The sequence below is a fragment of the Curcuma longa genome, chromosome 11 (assembly GCF_044706935.1).
Source record: "Curcuma longa cultivar G26 ecotype Majalengka, Jawa Barat chromosome 11, ITB_CL_G26_1.1, whole genome shotgun sequence".
Classification (NCBI taxonomy): domain Eukaryota; kingdom Viridiplantae; phylum Streptophyta; class Magnoliopsida; order Zingiberales; family Zingiberaceae; genus Curcuma; species Curcuma longa.
Genome location: NC_133871.1, coordinates 6,818,011 through 6,835,567, shown reverse-complemented (window position 1 = coordinate 6,835,567; position 17,557 = coordinate 6,818,011). Strand labels below are relative to the sequence as shown.

General features: G+C 37.1%; 2 protein-coding genes and 1 pseudogene across 4 annotated transcripts; 1 reads left to right on the top strand and 2 right to left on the bottom strand.

The window, feature by feature from the left end:
- Positions 1–1,180: 1,180 nt before the first annotated feature.
- On the bottom strand, positions 1,181–4,344 carry LOC141839053 (E3 ubiquitin-protein ligase XB3-like). 2 transcript variants are annotated; one of them, XM_074726703.1, is made up of 8 exons: positions 4,087–4,344; positions 3,964–4,023; positions 3,787–3,858; positions 3,554–3,675; positions 3,309–3,449; positions 3,114–3,221; positions 2,482–2,740; positions 1,181–1,885 (listed from the first exon to the last, which is right to left on the bottom strand). In XM_074726703.1, exons 1-8 carry the CDS (start codon positions 4,267–4,269, stop codon positions 1,502–1,504), a joined length of 1,329 nt encoding a protein of 442 aa, XP_074582804.1. In that variant the 5' UTR covers positions 4,270–4,344; the 3' UTR covers positions 1,181–1,501. The 2 variants fall into 2 exon arrangements, with proteins under 2 accessions (XP_074582804.1, XP_074582805.1); XM_074726704.1 differs by having other exon boundaries at positions 1,736–1,850.
- Positions 4,345–8,407: 4,063 nt separating this feature from the next.
- On the top strand, positions 8,408–14,100 carry LOC141841569 (glutathione hydrolase 3-like). Of its 2 annotated transcripts, XM_074729743.1 has the most exons (7): positions 8,408–8,580; positions 8,661–9,019; positions 9,958–10,476; positions 10,758–10,993; positions 12,250–12,514; positions 12,973–13,110; positions 13,632–14,100. In XM_074729743.1, the coding sequence occupies exons 1-7, from the start codon at positions 8,457–8,459 to the stop codon at positions 13,893–13,895; spliced, it is 1,905 nt and encodes a 634-aa protein (XP_074585844.1). In that variant the 5' UTR covers positions 8,408–8,456; the 3' UTR covers positions 13,896–14,100. The 2 variants fall into 2 exon arrangements, with proteins under 2 accessions (XP_074585844.1, XP_074585846.1); XM_074729745.1 differs by lacking the exons at positions 8,408–8,580; positions 8,661–9,019 and adding an exon at positions 9,068–9,303.
- A 3-nt stretch (positions 14,101–14,103) lies between these two features.
- On the bottom strand, positions 14,104–16,859 carry LOC141837036 (putative serine/threonine-protein kinase PBL7; annotated as a pseudogene).
- Positions 16,860–17,557: the final 698 nt, after the last annotated feature.

The window sequence follows — 17,557 nt, the reverse complement described above, 5'->3', positions numbered from 1 at the left end:
AATACTAAGCTTGCATAAGTAAATTTAAAAGACAAGCACAAAGAAATTCATATCAAAATCAGTCTTCGCCAACTAAAGAGGAGACCAACAAGAGGTCAGAGTCAAAATGCACCTTAACGTGCCCCTTTCAACACTCAAGTCAGAGTTGAAGAAAAGAACAACGAAGAATAATAGGAAGATAATAGTTCTAAAGTACAATTATGCATACCTTCTTTATTGAAATCATTATCTTATATATAGAAATGGAGAAGAAGAAATGCTAAATCAATATAAGATCATTTTTCTTTAAATGATTGCGCCTCTTTCCTTTATTTAAATGTCATGGTTCTGAACAACGTAACTGCATAATTCTGAAAAGGTACATAACTCCAGTATTTGTGATCATCGCATTTTTTCCGCCAATACTCATTACCATTGTCATGATAACCGATGAGCCCGTTCATCTGATACCTTTTCTGCAATCGACGCATCCCTTACTTTGCCATATTTAAACCTATACTCGATGACTCGCTAAACAAAATCTCCACTGACTCGACCCCAACCTTGTTGAATTCAACAAAGTTATTCTAAGTACTATCGAACTCCCCATAAGTATTACCGACCTCTTCTGAAGTTAGCATGATCTAATCCAACCCAAACTCGAGTACAAACTTCAAGTGATTTGGATTTATATTGATTGAGTCAAGACCATATCATGTCATGTCACATGGAGTCTATGTTGAACTATCAAGACCATACCACACAAAATCTAAGTCAAAGACATCTTTAAATTTAAAATTAATTCAATTGATTCACTTAACTTTAATCACTACTTACCTAGTCAACTCTATTACAAACATTACATAGTTGACTCTATTATAAACAAAAATATTCTATTTACTCAAAATAAAAACTTAGTTAATTATTTAATCGAGTAACCTACCGATCTGAAGTTTAATCGACCCATCTTCAAATAAAATCTTTTTATTTGCAAGAATTGCATTTCTAATAGTGTGAATGATTAAACAAATTCCAAGAAGACCAATATTCGCTTATAAAAAAGAACATTTTGTGTGGATGGACATTTAGAGAGTAAAGTTTGTAAAACAAAATCAAATGAAACATCCTTTAATGATAAATCAAAAAGAGATGCCCATACTTTTCCATAACATATGAACAAGGAGAACAAGTCAAATGGCACCAAACTTTTGAAAGAAAAAAAAAAGAAATTGGTAAATGAAATGTTCATTCACATTGTAAAGCTTTCATGCTGCAAAGTTGATAAGCAAGCTCGCCTTTGTAACTCTGTACATATTCTGATAAATGGTTCTGAATATTATTCAGAGATGTGAACATACAAACTTTATCTTTCTTAAAGAACATTATCTTCAATCTTGATAGACTGGCAACATCAATCTGCACTGCTTATTTAATGGCTTCAGAGTGAGAATCTACACAAGGAATGGACTCCATCTGCAAGATTTTATTGGAGTGCCAAAACTGGTAGCCTGTTGAAACACACTTACATTGGTTTATCCTCCATATCTTCACTGTTCATTATGCGCCCCGAGCGACCCATCCTACCAAATGATCCCATAGACAAGGCCAAGCCCTTGAAGCTACTACTTCCCCCACTAAAATTCCCCAGCCTCTTGGATCTCCTCAGCTTATAGTCAGTGCCCTTCTCCTCCTTGTCTACGGCCTTTGTTTTCGCGACCACTAGTCGAGCAATGTTGCTGCGGCAGAAAGGGCATGTTGGAGAGGGCATGCACAAGGTCGTGGGGTTGGGTTTGTTGTGACAACAAAGAGCTAACGTGCAGGGAGCACACATCTGATGCCCACAGTCTTGAACTTCAATGGTGCAGACTTGGCTGAAGCAGATGAAACAAAGATCTGTGTCACTTGCCTGCAAGACCATTCTCCACAATGAATAAAATAAACACTACTAAAACAAACACCTAAACTTGTTCTAGTAAATTGACAATCAAAGATCAAGTGAGCAAAACAAGCTACCTTTTAATGACAGTTCTAATAGAATTTATAGCTAGCAACACTAGTGATTTAAGAGATCTTAATATTACTAGTTATATTTGCATACACCCCAATGCAGGGATGAAATCCATATAAACAGCCCACGACAGTTGAGGTTAGCATGCCTTGGTGCACAAGTATACCTTTGTACAATGACAAGGCTCATCAAGGTTTTAATGCACAATCTGCTTTGTAAGCAAAGTCGAGGTACTTATTCCTCATAAAGGCATGTTTAACATTAACTCAATTTTTATGATCTAATCACAATCATGTATTTGTCACTAACACACTGTTGTTAATAACTGTTAAAGAAGATAGATATGTTAAACAAGTGAATTAACTGCCAAACTGCCATAACATCAAAGCTAAAAAGATCTATTAGTGTAAAATTCATTACTAATATATGTATTATAAGTAGAAAATCATTAGGGTTTCTCCCCTCAAACAGATAATAAAGGAAATGTGTAGTACCTCAGAAGCATCATCATCAAATGCTTCTTCCACATTTGCAGGAGATGATAACAATTCTTCTGTTTCATTCAATATTATCTTCTCCTTTTCCGTGTTAGCCTCCATTAGAGCTACTTCTAGAAGAGCCTTTGCATCTGGATCAAGTTCGTTGATGCACTTCAATGCAGAAGGCCAAACCAGAGGTTCTGCTGCAGATGGGTTTAACAAAGCTGCGCAAGCTCCATGGTTGTGCTTTATAGCTACACAATATGGTATTCGCCTGTGGTAAACAGATCAGGATATTACTAACAGTAAAAGAAAGGCAAAATTGTCTCTCAAAGCATATGCCACTAATAACAGAAGATACACTTTAACAAGGAAATTTTGAATTAGTTTGTAGCTAGCTAGATAGCTAGAAAATTAAGAGAGGATTAACTTCTTAAATTTACTTCCTGATGTATGAGAATTAATTCATTATAATTCATCTCAATTTGAAAGACGGCTAAGATAAAAGAGGCTAAATGCTGCCTGAAAAATTCCAGAACAGACAATGCATGGTTGTTTGGAACATAATCACCAAATTGCCAATTGTAAACGAGTAGTTCCAATTTCTTCAAGTCTATTAACAATATGAAGAGGTAAAATATCCCAACCCAGATGAATCCCTCTGAAGCCGATCAGCACCCCATGCAAGCAACTCACGAACACAATCCAAACTTCCTCCACGAGCAGCCAAATGCAGAGGAGTGCTCCCAGGGTGACTGAAAAATTGGATTTTGAGCTCAAAACACAAAATTCACAAACAAAGATAATGGCAAGTGATCAAGTATATAAATCAATCAAAATACCCATATCCCCCAGTGGAAGCGCAAACAAGAGCCCCGTTGTCTAAGAGTACATGGACACACTCGGACCGTCTTCGCCATGCTGCAAGATGTAGGGGTGTCGCCCCACTTTCATCCCCAACATTTACAAATCGGGCAAATCCCCTAAAGAATATCGTTTGCCAAAAGGAAGATTGCCAAGCTAAGTAATCAAAATAATACCAAGGATCATCAATCAAAATGAATCGAGGTGCTTGAGAAAAACTCACCAAGAATCTGCGACGGCAGTGGATTGGGCTGCCGAGAGAATGGCTTGCAGACAATTTGAATGGCCATAGTAGGCAGCATGATGTAGGCAAGTTCTTCCCTTTAACGAATCGAACATCAGAATCTAACCACAAAGAACTGAAACACCGTCATCCTTCCATTATAAGTAAAAAAAAAAAAATCAGAGTGAACATATGAACCAAAAAGTGGGGCAACAAATGGCATCATTACTCACGTTTGCCCCAGCCTCAAGCAGCTTTTGCACGCAAGCTATCTTCCCATGAATCGCAGCCAGCATCAATGGAGTCTAAAAATTGCATACAGATCCAGTATAAATAATATATTGTTGCCGGAAAAACTGGAAACGCCCTAAAAGGCCGTATCTTTTTTTTTTAAAAAAAAAACTCAGGACCTGTTTGTGCCGATTAACTATATCAGGATTGGAAGACTTCTCCAGGATCATCGATAAGATCTGCAAAGTTTGTGCCGATTAACTAAGGAAAACGCGGGGAAAGAGAGGAATATTCTGGAGCACCTGCTCATGGCCATTAGCGGCGGCGATGTGGAGAGCAGAAAGGCGGTCGAAGAAGGTCTCGCGGAGGAGCAAGGAGGGATCTTGTTGGACGGCGGTGCGCACTGACTCCGAGTGGCCTGTTCGGACGGAAGCGAAGAAGTCGCGGTCACGGGTCGATCCAACGCAGCTCAACGCCTGGCCCATCTCGCAGTCCCCTCACCCACCCCTCTCTCTGAGCTCCGGCGGCGGAAGGGGAGCGAGAGCGGAGGAAGCCGGGGCGGGGCGGGGCGGGCGGAGAGGACTAGTCCGTGAAGGTCAAATCTTAAATAATGTAATTAAATGGCCACTCAGCTCAAAGCAAAGTAGGCAGGTTAAGTTGATGCCATTTCAGATCTACTCACCGACAGTCAGCTTACCGCATTGAAGGAAGGTCATTTCACCGACATTTGTTCCCGGTCCCGGAACATTAATTGAGTTGGTTACAACAAGATAGACTTATCAAAATGAACAACGATCAAATCTCGATGAAGTTGAGACAATGCCCTCCTCGTAGTAATCAACTGAAATTTTTTAATTTACCTCCTCGTATATAATCGTGGGATCAATCGTGGAAGACTGTTAAAATAACGAATTCTAATTTTTATTAAAAAAAATTAAATAATTATTTAAAATTTAAAAAACATTTTTTATAAAAAATAAAAATAAAAATAAAAAATAAAAGCGCGTTATACTTTTATTCCTTCCTTATTATAGCAAGTACTTTACTACAAATATATTAAAATAAATTATTATTTTTTATTCACAACTTAAAAAAAATTATATAAAAAATTATTTTAATTTAATTAAAATTATTATTATTATAACAACTGTTAAATAGTGACTGTAGCAACTATTTAATAGTTGTTGAACAAATGTAATAATTATTAAATAACCATTGAATAGTTACTATGATAATTTTAAAATTATTTTGACTGAGTTAAAACAATTTTAATATAAAAATATTTTATATATAGTATTTTTTTATTAAGTTAAATTGATTTAGTTGAAATAAAAATATTTTTGATATAAGTAATGTAATTTTTAAAATAAAAAATAAAACAAGATTGGCGTGGTGGGCCATTAACACCGTTGTAGAAGAGGCATATGATATTTTTAAGTGGAAGAGAAGAATAAAAAATTATATTACTTTTATAATTTATTTATTATTTTATCCTCCTTGTGATTTAAAATATTTTATTTTACTCATCATACTTTATAAAATAAAATTAATTAATTAAAATATCATATGCTTTCGTCAACACTAATAAAATAATATTTGTTCATGTTCATAAGTAAAAATTATAGGTTTATTTTATATTTACTTGTCAAACTATCCAACATAAATTTTAATTTTTTTTACTTTTTAATATTTTTTTCTTTATCTCCTCAAATAAAAAACACTCATGTTATATAGCAATTAGAAGCAAATTTAGAATTTGATTCCTCAATTAGCCTTAATTATAGGGATCGACATTCTCTAACTAAGATCTTAATATAAATCTTATATATAAATATACACACTTAAGCATAATATCTATTTATATACTTTTGTTAGTAAGTATGTGTGCGAAATATATCATCCTTTGCGACATTTATAGATAAACTTGTTCTATTTAATTTGGCTTATGATCTAATTATAAACGTTTGTAACAAGGTTGGTGCTTGGTGATGCAAAGTGTTCTAAAGTTGAGAGACAAATTAGGGACACATCCTTTCCTTCACCAGTAGCTGAAAATGCTTCCAAAACTAATAAAGATGAGAATGGAACATGGTGTTCCATGATTCTGTAGCAAACTTATTGAATTCAGGGAATCAGTGATCAGCAAATTCATGCTTTTGAACAAAGCACTTTGATGGCCTTCTCTTTATTGATGCAAATAAACAAGAGCATGCATGTGGACAGACAAATACCTCAAACCTTGCCTTCTAAACCAAACAACTGTCAGTCTCTGTTTATTGGATTCTGCACAGAAAAGCAAGAGAAAAAAGCAAGAAAGGAGAAGAGCTAACCATTCATGGAAGCAAAGTTGCATGCTTTTAGGATTGAGAATTAAGCAGATTACATGAATAAAATAGTGCTGATGATAATTGAAGTCTGAAAAATGGAGTGAAAGTTGTAGTTAAATTAATGATGAAGGTGAAAAGTAGGAAGAGCATGATTCTTAAAAATTTGTGAGAGGATGTGGATGATCAAACCACTTGTTGTTTCTTTTACTTCTTTTTTTTGTGGTTTTTCTAACAAAAGATTAGGTGATGTAGCACAAAAGATCTAAATGAACCCCTAAATAAATAAATATAAAACCACCTTTTAATAAAAGAAACTCTAATGATATGTCATTCTCCCTTTCCTCACCTAAAGAATCTCAAGTTTTATATATGACGCCTCGCATAGGTGCATCCAAGATTGATTGGATGCTTTTGTAAGTGATGGAAATCTAAGTAGGTCATGATAGATTAGATATTTGACAAATGATGAAAATTTAGACAAGTCAAAGTTGATTAAATATTTGACAAATGATAAAGTGTTAACAAATAAAGGTAACTTCATGTTAAGAAAGTGGGAGTCCCTGAGGAGTGACTTCTAGATATGTGGAAGTCCTGATATATTATGTTCGACTTAAGATTAAGTAGTGAAATTTTAATAAGTGAAGGTTGACTAAGACTAGGCAAAAGATGAAGTTTCATAGATATGATTTTTAAGAACGAGAAGCACTCTTGGCAAGATGAGGAAGCCTTGTATACATAGAGTTTCTTGAAAATGAGTACTTCACCTTAGAGTGGATGGAGTTTGAGTTTCAATTGAAAGAAGATTAATTTCAATCTACCAAATAATCAATTTAGGCGCCCAACAAATAGAAATGTTTCTATTTGGGAGTCAGTCAATCCATATGACAATTACAGATTGACGCAACTATAAGAATCCATCTTTGAAAGATACATGATATTTCTAAGAATGCTATTAAGAATTAAATAATCCAAATTACATATATTAGTTTATTTTTTGAATTTGTTATTTGTATTTTCACTATGCACTAGTCAGATTATAAACATAAATGAATGACTATCTCTTGAAACATCATTGATCCAACAATTTACTTGTGTATAGTTTTATTCTACCTAGTGGAAGAAAGCCTTTAGCCAATGAATAACAAGTTTCAAGTTTCAAGTTGTAGTTGACTACTAATGATCCCAAGCTTTGCATAAGTTTAAGAAGGTATAAGCCACACAATATTGCAAATGAAGTTGATTGGAGTGTAATACTAGGAGTTAAAGAACAAAAAGTATTTATTCAACCTCCAATCAATTAGATTGAGTTCCCTTGCCTAGACTCTTAATTGTTGGGGAGTGAGTGCACAAAATTGATTTAGATTTTATTGTGATCAAGTGCTTAAGGTGAATAACATCCAAAAGGACTTGTGTTCAAAGCAAAAGCTTTCTTAGCAATAAATTAGAATCATTAAATGATTATTACAATACCAATTAATGACTGCTAAATCTATTGTTTAACCAATTTAATAGCATCATTATTAGTTGCTAAAATAGCAATTTTATAATATTTTTAATATTATTGAATTGATTTTGATCAAAGTTTAAATAAAATATTTTTTAATTTAAAATTATTATATATATATATATATTTTTAATTATAAAATTATGATTTTAGTCGATCATGATTTTGCGGCAGCCCAATGAGCGAAGGAAGATAAAGAAAAGATGTTTTGAAAAATACATGGATTGACGCATGACTTGACTTTTTCCTTTTTCTTTCGCTTTCCGACGGTTGCTGTTGAGTGAAGGTCTCCCCATCTTCAATCGGTTGAGTGTTGGACGACCACTCTCTTCCAGGAGAAGAAGAACGAACTGTAGTATATCTGATTGAATTGATTATTATATAATAGATTTTTTTAAATAGATAAAAATTGAATTTTGATAAAATCGAAATAATATTTTTTATAATGATTAATTATAATTTTTTAATTTATTTTTTGATAAATAATCATAAAATCATTATGTAAAATCTGACAGATAGAAGGAATCTTAGAAGAAAACTTTCTTCCTTAAACTCCTCTTTCAATTTTATTTTGTTCTGTTTTGTTTTATTTTGTTTATTTTCCCTTTCCCCTTTCCCTTTCCGTCGTTTTCAACGCGTCCTTTTTTTGTCCATTCGTGCCGTGACGTCACCCACCAGCCCAATTATGGGCCCCGGTCTCAACTGCCAAGCTCCAAGCTTGTCGCACCGATTACTTGTAGTATGTTCATTCCGCTCTCTGCCAATCGCCTGTTGGCCTTTCCACCTTTCTCTAGGGTTACCCGCCCCTCTCAGCTCCCTTCCCTGCTCTCCCTGCCGTCCCATGGCTGAGCCGGCTCGCCACTCCCTCCGTTCCTCTCTCCTCGGGAACTCTTCCGATGCCTCCGCCGCCCCCTCCAGGCGCCGCATCTGGCGGTCCGCCGCCGTGGCTTCCGGGGTCCTCATCGGTGACTTCTTCGCTCGCCTTTGTGTTTCTCGCTTATTGGTTCCCCTCCTTTCCTCGGTTTTGACTTCTTGCTCGGCGCAGCTTCGGCGGTTCTCCTCTTCGTCATCGTCTGCTCCGCCAGCGGCGGGCGCCGGGCGGAGGAGGGGAAGAAGGGGATTGGGATGACAAGGTGGGGTCGCGCAGGGGGGCCTGATGCGGTCGAGTCGGAAGTGGGCGTGGTGGCGGCGGACGACTGGCGATGCTCGGAGGTCGGCGCCGCAGCGCTGAGGGCGGGAGGCCACGCGGTGGACTCGGCCGTCGCAGCGGCGCTGTGCCTCGGGGTGGTTCATTCGGTGTCGAGTGGAATCGGCGGCGGAGCCTTCATCGTGGTCAGGTCGGCGGCATCCGGCGAGGCCGAGGCCATCGATTCACGGGAGACGGCCCCTTCCTCCGCTTCCACGGTAGATTCCAACGGTTACTACGTAGGCTTCCGACGGCTAAGATTAATTCGGATAGGAAAGCATCGACTCTTCTAACGGCTAAGATGATCCACGCACAGCTTTTCTAAATACCCTTCGCCCTCTGTCTTCCTCTGCTCTGTCCGACCGGCGGCCATCGAATAGGCGGCTGTGAAATCGCAGTCAAGCTGGCAACTCAGATGCTTGTTTGACTGGCCGCCGGTTGGACAGGCAGAGACGATAGAGGATTTTTGAGAAACCGATCATGATTTAGGTATTTGGAAAAGGTGCGTGGTCTAAATTGCCATTTATCTTTCGGCTTTAATCTGATTAAACTTTGTATCAGCTTCGATAAGTTGTGGTGTTCTTGCTGCCGAAACCGGGCCTGATTTGAAGGGATCTAACTATCCGTTCGGATTGAGCTTTTTATTTATTTATTTTTTCTCTATTGAAAAACATGATTCAAACTGCCGCAAATTGTTTTACTAACAAGTTTAACAGATCAGTACTTATCTTGTATCTACGATCTGAAGTTCATGCTACCGTAGCAGTCCAAATAGTGCAAGGCATACCCCCATCAACATAAACAATGTACATTACCATATTTTTTCAAAGTTCATTTTTTTTTTCCGTTTTCACAATGCCCCTCCTTGATGCTTAAAACCTAGCTTCATCCTGGTTGTTTCTCAAACATGGTGATTGGCAAAATGTGGTTGAAATCTAGTCAAACTTACAGTCTGCACGCTGTTAATTTGTTTGTATGTCATGTTAGCATCTGGTTGTGGCTAAAGAAAAACAGTCACATATTGTTCAAAATTTGTTTTGTCATAAAGAAGGCATCAAAGAGTATGCGAATCACATGATGTTTCATAACTCAGCTCATAATCCTTTCCAGTTTTCTCATAATTACAGGACTAACAAACTGCTAACTCTGCTAACAGAACATGTATGAAGCTAATCCATCATCCAAGTCTAAAGGAGCTCTCTCAATGGGAATCCCTGGAGAGCTTGCTGGTCTCCACACAGCCTGGTTGAAGTACGGAAGACTTCCATGGAGGTCTCTCTTCCAACCAGCCATTAGTCTTGCAAGAGACGGATTTGTTGTGGTGCCTTATCTAGCAGGCGCCATCAAGAAAAGTGGGGATGCAATATTAGCAGACCCTGGTTTGCGGGAAGTCCTTGCACCTAATGGGAAATTACTCCAGACAAATGACATCTGCTACAATCCTGCACTTGCCCATACATTGGAAGTGATTGCCACTGAGGGGGTTCATGCATTCTATAATGGAAGCATTGGTGAAAAGTTTATCAAGGACGTAAGAAGTGCTGGTGGAATTGCAACCATGGATGATTTGGAGAAATATGAAGTGAAGGTTACAAAGGCTATGGCGGTGGAAGCCATGGGATATACAATACTGGGCATGCCCCCACCTTCTAGTGGAACTGTGGGAATGTCTCTGGTATGTTTTTGTTTGTCTTTGTTTATTTATTTGCATTGAATTTATAATTTAGTTTCATCATCATCTTGTTAAAGATGATTGAAGTATTATTTATGCTCTCTGCAAATATGTTTTACTTGCTTCAATGCTGATGTATATGCTGAGGCTGTGGTGGTTATTTCTAAGAATTACATAGGCAGCATCAACTCTTTTATTTGAAGCGTTTAACGCTTTGTAGTGGAACTTTCTTATTTAATGTATATCTGAATTTCTTAATGCTTTTATTTTTTGCTGGTAATTAGGTTCTTAATATTTTAGGGAGCTACAAGTCACTGGAAGCTCTGAAGGATTTGCTTGGTCTCCATCGCTTCATTGAGGCATTGAAGCACATGTTTGCTGCACGAATGAATCTTGGAGATCCTGCCTTTGTTAATGTCAATGAGTATGTTTCCGAAATGCTTTCTCCATCGTTTGCTCAGAAACTTCAGCAAAAGATAGTGGACAATACCACCTTTGAGCCATCCTACTATCTTGCTAGGTGAGCCCTATTTTAAAGTTATTATCTGTTGTTGTATTCACTAGGGAAGTTTAAATTTTATAGAAAGAAATGAAAACATCCAGGATGGTTAGCCCCAAGAGTTACGCAAGTCAAAGAGAAATCCTATAAAAGAGTTACATGGAAATTAAATATAATATTTATTAACATCAAGCTGCTGTATTTTCATCAAGCATATGAAATTTGAATTCAAGATATGAATTACCTTTTAGATTTATAAATGTTGTCACAACATCCTGTAAATTAAAATCATTTGTTTCCCTTAAGCCCTAAGTTAGGCTTGTAAATTTGTAGTTGTGAACCAATAGTTTGAGATTCAGTTAGTAGACTATAATGTTCAGTTAAAAGAAAAGGACTTGACCTTGTCGGGTCTGATTATGTCCATATGATGGGATTTAAAATTTTCAAATAGAAATTAGATTTTCAAACAATCACTTACACTTGTACATCTATGCATCTGTATCATCACTGTGTGTCCGTTAGGCTAATAGAAAAAATAGTTTTATAAAATTGTGATACTATCTTCCATATCAGATAGACCAGAGTCTTAAGCTGTTAATATGCTTTAAATACAAAATGTTAATGTAGCAAAGTTGATAACGTTACAATGTATGTGAGTCACTACAAAAGTATAAAATGGAAAAATTATTTAGAGTAATAAGGTGTAGCTGCAATACATGATAAAATGAAGAAAAAAAAGTGGAGTTGCTATGAGCAAGTTTGAAGGTGTTTTGATTGATTCAATAGTTTAGAATATATTAAAGAGAAAGGTGTAAGCCTAGTGGGAGATTAAAGAAAGTACCGAGAAATATAATAAAAGTGGCTAAATTGGTTTAAATATTACTATTGATATAACCTTGGATAAATAATATTAACGTGGCAAATTCCTAAAACACTTGATGATGATGATGATGATATATATAATATATTTGTTTTGGTAACTGAAGTCAATCTGATTTGAGTAGGTATTCTCAAAACTTTGTTACACTTTTAGTTTTATGTATCTCTACATATCATCAAATGTGGATCAATCAACTTTTTGTTCAGTTTCAAAACATTCAATTGGAGAAGCTAAACTTTTTACACCTAATAGAACCTTGGAAAGTTGAATTTATGAATTCTTCAAGTTAAATGGAGCTAGATTCCAAGTTGGTCCTTCTATATAAAAAACTTAGATTTTGATGCCAATTTATTTATTTAATCAAACTAATGGGCTTAATTTTTGTATGTCTTCTTAGATGGAGCCAATTAAGAGATCATGGGACAAGCCACTTGTGTGTAGTGGATGCTGATCGAAATGCAGTTTCCCTGACGAGCACAGTCAATTGGTCCTTTGGAGCAAAGGTGTTGTCACCATCGACAGGGATTGTGCTAAACAACGAGATGGATGACTTCTGTACACCAACAGAAGTAACTCCTGATCATCTTCCACCAGCACCAGCAAACTTTATAGAGCCTGGAAAGAGGCCACTCTCTTCTATGACACCTATTATTGTCCTTAAGGTAAGGTTGTAGGTTCTCATTTTGAACTTGGTTTGTTTTCTGCATGAAATATCAAACTTTCTAGGATTTTCAAGTTGAGGGATTAGGAGCTGAAAGGTTTTGGTTTATCTAGATATATCTATCCTTTTTTCATCAGAAAATTGCATTTCTCAATCCTATGATTCCCCTCCCCTTACCTTCCATTTTGCTTTCATCTCCAATTGTAATTCCTTATCAACTACTTAGTTAAATGAATCTCTAACCATGTGATGAGATGTGTGGTCCTTGAAACCAATTATGTTGTAACTGAATATTGTGAGATCTGTGTGCCTTTCTTGCTCTCTCTTTATATATCCCTTTTGTAGCATAGTGTGGCAGTATCTTGATAGAACTTAGAATACTGTTTTAGGATTATTATATGCCTGCGAATGCAATCAGTAATAAGATAAGGATGAACTTCTGTCTGTTTTGTTATCCAGGACAATCAACTTGCAGGAGTCGTGGGCGGAAGTGGTGGAGTAAATATTATTCCAGCTGTACTCCAGGTCTTCTTGAACCACTTCATTCTGGAGATGGATCCCCTAAAAGCTGTTCAGCATCCAAGGCTCTTCCACAAGGTGATACCTCATGCGTTTCACTTCCCTTATACTTTAAACCTGGAAAAATACACTATAAACGCATAACAGAAAGGGGTTTGCTTGATGGGTAGCATACAATATATCTGCAACTTGTTTCTATAGAGCAGATAAACTCATTTAGTCGAAGTACCTTTTGTCTCAAACCCAATAGTCACCCAGATATCTTCAACCCGATCAAGATTGAACCACTTGAATTGAAATTCCTTTTTCTAGATGGAATATTTAGGTTCGAAGCCTCTAAAGCCTTTAATTCCCCTGCATTTTCATGTACCCTTTGGTTCTGTAATTGTCAATGGAATGGACAAGTTATATTGACTATTAGTTAAGCTAATCAAATTCAGCATGACATTTACATTTGAAAGAAATCATTAAAAAAACAAACAAAAAATAATACGGAAATGAACAATCCAAAAGGGGTATTCTGTAGTTAATATTTTTATTTATCTGGAATAGACACCACGTTAAGTGAGTGGTGCTCATGATATGTACTAAACATGCAGCTAATCCCAAATGAAGTGCTCTATGAGAACTTCACTGCCATTGATGGCGAGCGCTTTGAGTTGGCAGAGGATGCGAAGCTGTTCCTGGAGAGAAGGGGTCATGCCATGCGTGGCTATGGTGTGGGTGCTGTTTCCCAACTTGTCGTTCATAACATTCAGGAACCGTTCATGAGTTTGCATCGAAGAACTAAAAACAACATCGTCCATGGGATGCTCACCGCCGTCAGTGATCCTCGCAAAGATGGAAGTCCTGCTGGCGTCTGAGGAAGCCAAAACCTTTAAGAATATCTCGTTCATTGATATCTGTATTTTGCTCTTGAAGAAGCAGAAACTTTCAAACTTATTTTTGTCAATGTACAGTAGCTCTTGCTGCAAGCTGCCACAATTTCGCTGTTTAAAGTGCTTAGTCGTATTGTACATGTAAAGATTATCAAAGAAATAAAGACATCCTTGCTTCAGTTTATTTGAAGAGATTTGGCAAATGAAGTATTTGGTTTCCGAGAAAGAAAGCACTAATTTGCTTGTATTTACCAGAAGCATTTAGGCTTTTAAGTTTGCGAAGCAAGTTACACCCACAACTGGTGGCTCATTCAAATGAGAAGCTTTCAGATTTGATTGGCTTTTAGGTCTGTACATTTCCGAAGCGAGGTAGGAAAGAGCTGCAACCACCTCAGCTATCGCAGGCCGCGAAGAAGGTCTCTCATGCAAACACATTGCAGCAATAGCAAGTGCATGGGGATAAATCTCTTGTAGGATACTGCCCCTCTAACTTAGGATCAGCCATCTGTGAAAACATCCTGTATTTGAAATTTCTTAGTGCCTGCAAGAAAAAGATGACATTCTTAGATCGAAACCAGTAGCTCTATGAAACACTGATATGATCTATCAACATGAAAGTTCAACAGCAGAAGACATAACATTTCCTTTTCTAAACCAACTGCATATAACTTGGCATGCAATTGGAAAAACAATCAGCGGTTTCTGATTTGGCTAAAGTCTCAGGCCAAAGTTATCAACATGCACTAGCCTTGGACCAGCCATCTTAAGATAGGCACATAAGTGGGTGTAGATAGAAATCAGGACTCATATATTGATCGGGCTGAAACAATAGTAGATAGAGGAACTAGTGTTACAAAAAAGCAGGAATCAAGAAGTAATAAACTGAAGAAACAACACCAAGATGTATGGCAGAGGACCTCTAGATAAGCAATTTAGAGCTATCTAATATCACTTCTCTTAAATTTCTTTACTATGAAATAGATCACTGCATATTGCAAACCAAAAAAGCTCTGATGCTGACAAACTTATAAAAAAAACAGTTTTGAATTATTAAAATAAACTTTTACTGTTGAAACTCAAGATGGAATGAGGAAAAAAAGGCATAGGTCCTCACCCATACAACAAGATTGTACTCATCCTCAGGTCTTGAAGTGTCTACGGCCCTTCTTCCAGTGATAAGTTCCAGAAGAACAACCCCTAAGCAATAAATATCTGATTTTGTTGACAGTCGTCCCATCTTTATATATTCAGGTGCATAATATCCAAATGTGCCCATCACCCTTGTGTATACATGCGTGTCATCACCAGTAGGACCAAGTTTTGCCATACCAAAATCACATAACATGGGATGATATCCCTCATCTAACAATATGTTAGAGGTTTTCACATCACGGCATATAACTGAAGGACTGAGTTGATCATGTAAGTACTCCAATCCTTTTGCTGCCCCTGCAGCTATTCTCATCCTTGTATTCCAATCAAGTACTTTCCTATCAGGGTCAAGCTCTGTTGCAACCACATGAACAAATGTTTGTGTTAACAATTTGCATATTTTGAAAGGAAAAAAGTTACAAAATAATATACTGAAGCAGCTCTTAAAAACATACCGTGCAGGTGATCCTCCAAGGATCCTAATGGCATGCATTCAAATACCAAAAGTCTTTCATTTCTAAAAGTGCAATAGCCAATATGGTTGATAACGTTAGGATGATGAAGTAGACTCATCACAAGAGCCTCAAGGAGAAACTCGTTATGTCCTAGTGCGTTAGTACGATGTAGCTTCTTTATAACTACAATCTGCAAAAACCAAAATCCTTGTTAGCCAACACAAAACTATGCTCAAGAGATTCAGTATGCAATCAAACACACATTCCTGAATGTTTTGTATCTGTTTCTAACTTGGAGCATGCAATGCATTGGCCACACTAACAGAATGAGAAAGGGGGTGAAGCACAGATCAAACTTAATAGATATCCTCAGCTTAATAACCAGGAATAAAATTTCAATATGGAGCATCATCATATACAAATTTTTACTAAAAAAGATTAGATCTGGAATCTCGGAGAAATAGTTGTTCTTATTAGAATGGCACAGTTTATCAAGGAGAAAGGCAACAAGAAAATGGCAGTATGATTTTACCTGGTTGGTACTTTCCAACCTTCCCTTGTAAACTTTTCCAAAACCTCCCACTCCCAAACAGTGATCATCTTCAAAATTCATTGTTGCAGCAGCTAATTCACTGAATTGAAACACCTGACCATCAGGTTTACTAGAATCGCCATTGGATATCACTTGGTTTTCTTTCTTTGAGGTCTCTTTCTCGATATCCACAGGGCAAATGGTTTGCAACGTATCTGAAACACGACAAATGTCTATGAGAAACCATGAACATAGATAGGAGCAGGCGTTGCGAAATGCTCTTAAAGCGTTCTGACAGATGATCGAAAGGAAATTTTCGAAGAAGATTCACAAAGAAAAAAGCGAATAAAATTAGGGCAAAAAGGAAGAAGACAATGTATAAAAGCGATTCATAGTCACAGCCGCCGTCTCAATTCGTTCAACGCGAAACCACATAGAAAGAAAAAAGATTCCAGCAAACCCTTCCAGAAACTAATCCGTCATTGAAATCCGAACATTCATCCAAGAAAAAACCTAATCTGGGAGCTACCGACGAAAATCCAGTCGCCCGTTGCAAGCCAAGAAACACAAGAATACCAAAAAAAAAAAATCCGAACATTCAACCAAGAAAAACCTTTCTTTCTTTCGTCAGATACAATCGAAGAAGCACACGAATAGGCTAAAAAACTCGAAGCGAACAAAAAAAAAACCGATCAAGAAAAGACATAAAACCCTTTCAAGGTCTCTCTTTCGGGTACCTGTTGCAATGCCCGGTCGATCGCCCTCGTCCGTCTTTGACACTCGAGCGCTGCGAAAACAGCAAGCCAGCATCTACCGCAACCACCGAGGTCTCTTTCCCTCAAGAAGCTGTCGGTCTTGTGCGATGAAAGCGAGAAGACGCAAGAGATCGCGCGACAGCGGAAGCAAATCTTTCGAGAAGACGCAAGAAAGCTCGCGACAGCGGAAGCAAATCTTTCGAATCGCAAATGAGCGAGCGTACAAGCAAGCAGAGCAAAAACAAAAAAAGTGTCGAACGAATGAACCCAGGGGCGCATATATGTAGCCATTTCAGATTCCAGATACGGAAAGATACAACGCGATTCGGAGTCGGAAAAACTTACCAAATTTGTTAATTATCTCTTCCGCATTTTTTGACTTGCGAATTAAAAAAAATTGCAATTTTCAGCGTCGAATTCAATGGGAATTGAAAAGAAAAAAAAACTGCTGTTAATTCTCAGTAAATTCATAGATAGGAGATCCTGTTTTAAATTGAAACTACACGATCACGATCGAGTGTTCACTTACATTTTTGTAGAATGCTATGGTACTTATACCATCGGTAGAAATTTAGTTACAATGAAAAAGTTTTCACCAACTTTATTAGACTTACTAATCTTTCATGTAAATATTTAGCAACCATGTATACAATAGGGTTCTTTATGGCACTCAATTTGTTAACAAGAACTACGAGAGAGATTAGGCTCATATTTTTCATCCCGAGTTGGATCTTGAATTCGTCAAAGAGATCA